Source organism: Rhinichthys klamathensis, unplaced genomic scaffold (genome assembly GCF_029890125.1).
Source record: "Rhinichthys klamathensis goyatoka isolate OS25496 unplaced genomic scaffold, OSU_Roscu_1.1 h1tg000248l_1, whole genome shotgun sequence".
In the NCBI taxonomy this organism is placed as follows: Eukaryota; Metazoa; Chordata; class Actinopteri; order Cypriniformes; family Leuciscidae; genus Rhinichthys; species Rhinichthys klamathensis.
Genome location: NW_026606770.1, coordinates 398566 through 405365, shown reverse-complemented (window position 1 = coordinate 405365; position 6800 = coordinate 398566). Strand labels below are relative to the sequence as shown.

At 52.4% G+C, this 6800-nt stretch overlaps 1 protein-coding gene across 2 annotated transcripts in view; it reads right to left on the bottom strand.

Moving 5' to 3' along the window:
• Positions 1-3877: 3877 nt before the first annotated feature.
• The window catches only part of LOC130100812 (GDP-L-fucose synthase-like), a 47179-nt gene continuing 44256 nt past the window's right edge, over positions 3878-6800 (bottom strand). For both annotated transcript variants that reach the window (XM_056266431.1, XM_056266430.1), the window contains exons 6-10: positions 4926-5059; positions 4696-4827; positions 4496-4575; positions 4207-4306; positions 3878-4098 (exon numbers count right to left, since the gene is read on the bottom strand). In XM_056266431.1, the coding sequence (XP_056122406.1) occupies positions 4043-4098; positions 4207-4306; positions 4496-4575; positions 4696-4827; positions 4926-5059 (502 nt within the window). In that variant the 3' untranslated portion in view covers positions 3878-4042. The remainder of the gene's footprint in view (positions 4099-4206; positions 4307-4495; positions 4576-4695; positions 4828-4925; positions 5060-6800) is intronic.

Below are 6800 nucleotides of genomic sequence, written 5' to 3'. Positions count from 1 at the left end.
AGAGCGGGTGGCCCGGGCGTAGCAGGTAGAGCGGGTGGCCCGGGCGGAGCAGGTAGAGCGGGCGGAGAAGGTAGAGCGGGCGGAGCAGGTAGAGCGGGGGGGGGGGGGCCAGGGCAGAGGAGGTAGAGCGGGGGGGGGGGGGGGGCCAGGGCAGATCAGCTAGGGCGGGGGGGCTAGGGCGAAGTAGATAGAGCGGGGGGGCCAGGGCGGAGCAGGTAGAGCGGGGGGGGGGCAGGAAGGAGCAGGTTGAGCGGGGTGGCCTGGGCGGAGCAGGTAGAACGGGGTGCCCTGGGCGAAGCATGTAGAGCGGGGGGGCCAGGGCCGAGCAGGTAGAACGAGGGGGGGCCAGGGCGGTGCAGGTAGAACGAGGGGGGGCCAGGGCAGAGCAGGTAGAGCGGGTGGCCAGGGCGGCGCAGGTAGAGCGGGTGACCAGGGCGGAGCAGGTAGAGCGGGCGGAGCAGGTAGAGCGGGCAGAGCAGGTAGAGCGGGCGGAGCAGGTAGAGCGGGCAGAGCAGGTAGAGCGGGCAGAGCAGGTAGAGTAGGGGGGTCAGGGTGGAGCAGGTAGAGTGGAGGGGGGGGCCAGGGCGGAGGTGGTAGAGCGGGGGGGGCCAGGGCAGAGCAGGTAGGGCGGGGGGGCCAGGGCGGAGCAGGTAGAGCGGGGGGGGGGCCAGGACGGAGCAGGTAGAGCGGGGGGGGGCCAGGGCGGAGCAGGTAGAGCGGGGGGGCCAGGGCGGAGCAGGTAGAGCGGGGGTTGCAGGGCGGAGCAGGTAGAGCGGGTGGCCAGTACGGAGCAGGTAGAGTGGGTGACCAGGGCGGAGCAGATAAAGCGTGTGGCCAGGGCAGAGCAGATAGAACGGCTGGCCCGGGCGGAGCAGTCCGTGCGGAGCAGTCCGGGCGGAGCAGGTAGAGTTTGGCAAGGCGGAGCGCAGGTAGAGCGGGTTGGCCTGGGCGGAGCAGGTAGAGCGGGGTGCCCTGGGCGAAGCAGGTAGAGCGGGTGGCCAGTGCGGAGCAGTCCGTGCGGCTGGCCAGTGCGGAGCAGGTAGAGCGGGGGGTCAGGGCGGAGCAGGTAGAGCGGGTGGCCAGGGCAGGGCAGTCCATGCGGCTGGCCAGGGCGAAGCAGGTAGAGTGGGTGACCTGGGCGGAGCAGATAGAGTGGGTGACCAGGGCGGAGCAGATAAAGCGTGTGGCCAGGGCAGAGCAGGTAGAACGGCTGGCCCGGGCGGAACAGTCCGTGCGGGTGGCCAGGGCGGAGAAGGTAGAGCGGGTGGCAAGGACGGAGCAGATAGAGTGGGGGGCCAGGGCGGCGCAGGTAGAGCAGTTGGCCAGAGCGGAGCAGGTAGAGCGGGTGGCCAGGACGGAGCAGATAGAGTGGGGGGCCAGGGCGGCGCAGGTAGAGCAGTTGGCCAGGGCGGAGCAGGTAGAGCGGGTGACCAGGGCAGAGCAGGTAGAGCGGGCAGAGCAGGTAGAGTAGGGGGGTCAGGGTGGAGCAGGTAGAGCGGAGGGGGGGGCCAGGGCAGAGGAGGTAGAGCGGGGGGGGCCAGGGCAGAGGAGGTAGAGCGGGGGGAGCCAGGGCAGAGGAGGTAGAGCGGGGGGGGGGCCGGGGCCAGGGCAGAGCAGGTAGGGCGGGGGGGCCAGGGCGGAGCAGGTAGAGCGGGGGGGGGGCAGGGCGGAGCAGGTAGAGCGGGGGGGGGCCAGGGCGGAGCAGGTAGAGCGGGGGGGCCAGGGCGGAGCAGGTAGAGCGGGGGGGGGCAGGGCGGAGCAGGTAGACCGGGTGGCCAGTACGGAGCAGTCCGTGCGGCTGGCCAGTGCGGAGCAGGCAGAGCGGGTGGCCAGGGCAGAGCAGTCCATGGGGCTGGCCAGGGCGGAGCAGATAGTGCGGGTGGCCAGGGCGGAGCCGGTGGCCAGGGCAGAGCGGGTGGCCAGGGCGAAGCAGGTAGAGTGGGTGACCAGGGCGGAGCAGATAAAGCGTGTGGCCAGGGCAGAGCAGGTAGAACGGCTGGCCCGGGCGGAGCAGTCCGTGCGGAGCAGTCCGTGCGGAGCAGTCCATGCGGGTGGCCAGGGCGGAGAAGGTAGAGCGGGTGGCCAGAACGGAGCAGATAGAGTGGGTGGCCAGGGCGGCGCAGGTAGAGCAGGTGGCCAGGGCGGAGCAGGTAGAGCGGGTGACCCGGGCGGAGCAGGTAGAGCGGGCGGAACAGGTAGAGCGGGTAGAGCAGGTAGAGCGGGTAGAGTGGGGGGGTCAGGGCGGAGCAGGTAGAGTGGAGGGATGGGCCAGGGCAGAGGAGGTAGAGCGGGGGGGGGGGGGGGCCAGCGCAGAGCAGGTAGGGCGGGGGGGCCAGGGCGAAGTAGATAGAGCGGGGGGCCAGGGCGGAGCAGGTAGAGCGGGGGGGGGGCCAGGGCGGAGCAGGTAGAGCGGGGGGGGCCAGGGCGGAGCAGGTAGAGCGGGGTGGCCTGGGCGGATCACGGAGAGCGGGTGGCCAGGACGGAGAAGGTAGAGTGGGGGGCCAGGACGGAGCAGTCCATGCGGGTGGCCAGGACGGAGCAGGTAGAGCGGGTGGCCAGTGCGGAGCAGGTAGAGCGGGTGGCCAAGGCGGAAAAGGTAGAGTGGGGGGCCAGGACGGAGCAGTCCATGCGGTTGGCCAGGACGGAGCAGGTAGGTAGAGCGGGTGGCCAGTGCGGAGCAGGTAGAGCGGGTGCATGTTTTTGTCTGTGCCCTGATCTTGCAGTTAAACTCTGGATTCTGTCCAAGAACCCTCAATGCTGTCAAGTGAGGTCTATGCAGAATGAAAGAAGTCTTCTGATATGCATTTAAAAAACTACACAAGCTGTGGCTACATGAAAGGGGTAAGGGATGAAAAGTAGTAGTTATTGTCAATGTACAGGAAACCCAAGGTACTGCAGATTCAGTGTCTCTTACCACAGTAAATGTTGTGCTATCAGTTAACATTACCTTATTTTGTCATTGCAAACTGCCATGACCTTGTCAAGCGCAAGAAGACGCGAAAGAGAACTGAATTCGGCAATCACACATCCAAAGCGTGCAGAAAATGCTGCCTCTCAGATAGTGGAAAAATAATGAATTTAGTTCTCTTTCGCGTCGTCTTGTACTTGAAAGGACAAATATACACACAATTACGTCAAGATATTCTTGTAAACACAGCATAGGTTTTTAAGTCAATGTAAACAGTTGAGAAAGACAATGCGTGCATTACAGTACCAGGGCTGGATTTACCTCATATTGTGACAGTCTTAAAGTGACAGCAGCCTAATAATCCTGCTGCAATCAGTGTCATTAATGTTAACCAAAGAACAAAAGAAAAGGAAAATTACACACTTTAGCTTATTGGAATCGAAACTGGGAATCGGTAAGAATTAGAATTGCTAAAATTCTAATGATACCAACCCTATTCACTAACTGACTATAAATCAATAACAAAAAACAAAGAAAATGAAACGACACAAAAGTGTGGTCGCTACTTTTTAAATTATTTTTTAAATGTATTTTAGAGTGTCCTGCTTTTTCTTCATTTATATTTGTAAATCTAACTTCTCCTCATGACTTGGATTTGGATGAAAGTCTCTTGAAATTTTCCACATGAAAAACTTCTGGGAATTAATTTCTAGACATTGTCTACATTGTCATGTCTACTGATTTTCCAGATATGTATGAATTTGGGTTAGGGTTAATATTTTAAAAATTCTGTATATAAAAAAGACATTAAACAACATTATTTAAAATATGAGTGTATTATAGAAATCCACAGTACAGATCATTAGACAATAAACCCAGAACATACCCTGATTGACAGATTAGAAAAAAAAGAAGAAAATGTAGAGCAGCAAACACAGAGGAGCCCTAAACAAAATCTAAACAAAGTAAAAATCTAAACAAAACACTTTAAATAAATATGAAAAGAGCACTAAAATGGAAGTGTTTACTGATTTATTTTTTGTAAAAATTAAGTGTTGTTTGAAAGGTGTTTGATAAATCATTGGTTTCCAGTATTAAGATGCTTCCCCCACCGCCAATGAGATGTGAAGATCTTCATTTACGGACGATGTCATAATTTGCCGCTAACCAATCGCACGTCTCCTTGACGGCTGTAAAAGAAAAGCACTTATAAAGGTTCTTGTTTTGGTCTTCGGTTTTTACTACTATTGAAAAAAACATTTAGTTAATGCTGAAGCAAGAAGTGAAGATTAAATCACCTGCTTTGAACGGTGTGAACTTGAAGTCTGGCAGGTATTTGCGTAGTTTGGCGTTACTGGCTGTTTTCTTGATCTGGCCATCTGATTTACCAGTGTCATACTGAGAGCGGTTAGTTAAGGATTAAAGGGTTTCTGTCATTCAAGTGGTGCTTTTTTAAGCTCAACAGCTCAAGAACAATCGGTCGGGACATTCTGCAAAATATCTTATCTTGAGTTCCGTAGAACAAAGATTGCAGTTCGGTCACCTGTACAAAATAACTGCAGACAATGTTTACATTCAAAAGGATACAATCACTTCACCTTTAAACCCAAACCCTTCAACCACAGCGTCCACAGCATCCTTTATGGTCAACTCATCCTCCTCTCCGACTAGAGAGAAAGAAACAAAGACAAAGAAAATCAAGAGAGACATGATCTGGATATTTGATCAGCCATTGAGCTCTGATGAAACAGATCCAATATGTTTGATGTCAAACACTCGTCGAGTACCTGACGCAATGATGGGCTCCACCTCGTCATACTCCCTCAAAACCCACACAAAAAGACGAGCCAGATCCACAGAATAGATGAACTGACGCAGGGCGCGACCTGAACCCCAGACTTGCAGAGGTTTACCTTCCTCTACAAAACACACAAACACAGGCAAATTTACCAATATGTGGGATGCTCTGAATGTGACTGTGGCTTCAGATTGTTCTAGAAAGATAAACATGTCTTACTCTTTGCCAGGTACGTCTTGTGTACCAACCCCGGCATCACGTGGCAGTCCTCAATGTTGAAGTTATCATGTGGTCCAAATATGTTGGTAGGGATGACTGCTGTGTATCGCAGACCGTACTGCTGAAAACACGCCCTAATGAACAAACACACATACACACAATTAAAATACTGTATTTGGAAACATTTCAGGTACATATCAGTTTTTCTTAGGAAAACAAATTATTATTAATTATCATTAGCACATGTCAAACTCCAGTCCTGGAGGGCCACTGTCCTGCAGAGTTTAGCTCCGACCAGCTCCAAAACACTTGCCTGGTAGTTTCTAGTTGTCCTGAAGAACTTGATTAGCTTGATCAGGTGTGTTTAATTAGGGTTGAAGCTAAACACTGCAGGGCTGTGGGGCCATAGATATCCATAATAAAGGCTAGATGTCTCGTCCGCGCTGCTGGCCAATGGAGGTCGACGTCCACACCTGGCGGCCATCTTGTCACAGGCAGCTCGCTCACTCGTAACATTGTGTTTTAATGGTGCATGCACTTTTTAAATAACCATAACTTGCTCAATTTTGTACCGATTTTCAAATGGTTTGGTTTGTTATAAACGTCAGAGATGTAGTTATGATACTGCATACTTATGAATAATAAGTGTATCAATAAACAGTCATCCAGAATTATGGCCGCATTAACAACGTTTGTAAGAAACCAAATCGTTTGTAAATCCGTCAAGATTTCAACGAGATAAGAGTATTTGTGTTCGTGCTGATCACTCATCTTACATCAGGTACCACAGAGCCCGCCAGAAAGCTTGCCTGTGACAAGATGGCCACCGGGGATGACGATAGAGACTCCGCCGTAAGACATCTAGCCTTTATTATGGATATCTATGTGTGTGGCCCTCCAGGAACTTGGTAAACTATCGGCCAGCAGCCATCACCCTGTAGCCCAAGACTGGTTGCCCACTGAAGCTAAGCAGGGTTGAGCCTGGTTAGTACCTGGATGGGAGACCTACTGGGAAAACTAGGTTGCTGCTGGAAGAGGTGTTAGTGGGGCCAGCAGGGGGCGCTCACCCTGTGGTCTGTGTGGGTCCTAATGCCCCATTAGTGATGGGGACACTATACTGTCAAAGAGCACCGTCCTTCGGATGAGACGTTAAACCGAGGTCCTGACTCTCTGTGGTCACAAAAAATCCCAGGATGTCTTTGGAAAGAGTAGGGGTGTAACCCCGTCATCCTGGCCAAATTTGCCCCTTGGCTTCTGTCCATCATGGCCTCCTAATCATACCCATATATATACTAATTGGCTTCATCACCCTGTCTCCTCTCCACCAATAATCTGGTGTGTGGTGGGCGTTCTGGCGCAATATGGCTGCCGTCGCATCATCCAGGTGGAGCTGCACATTGGTGGAGGTTGAGGAGATTCCCACTTCTATGTAAAGCGCTTTGAGTGCCGAGAAAAGCGCTATATAAATGTAATGAATTATTATTATTATTACGAAACCCTCTCTCTTGGGTAGGCCTACTGTACATTATATAATGTTAAAATTAACAGTAGAGCCAAAACTATTAAAATCAACTGCTATATATTTTCAGATATAATAACCCACACTCAAATAACAACTTTGTTGTATACAATCGTTTAAATTGCGCATATGCAATATTTCTTTTAAATAAACCTTCTAATGATATACAGTTATTGTTCAACCCCCATTGCAAATCAGGTTTATTGGCAAGATTTACAGACTTTCAGCTGTTTGCAATGAACAAATCAAACAAAAGTATTTGAAATAGCTCAACACAACAAATGTTTCAAGTGGTTTCCCCAAATTCAACTGAAAATGCAACTTGTAATGACTTCTGCAGTCTCAAAATTATTCAT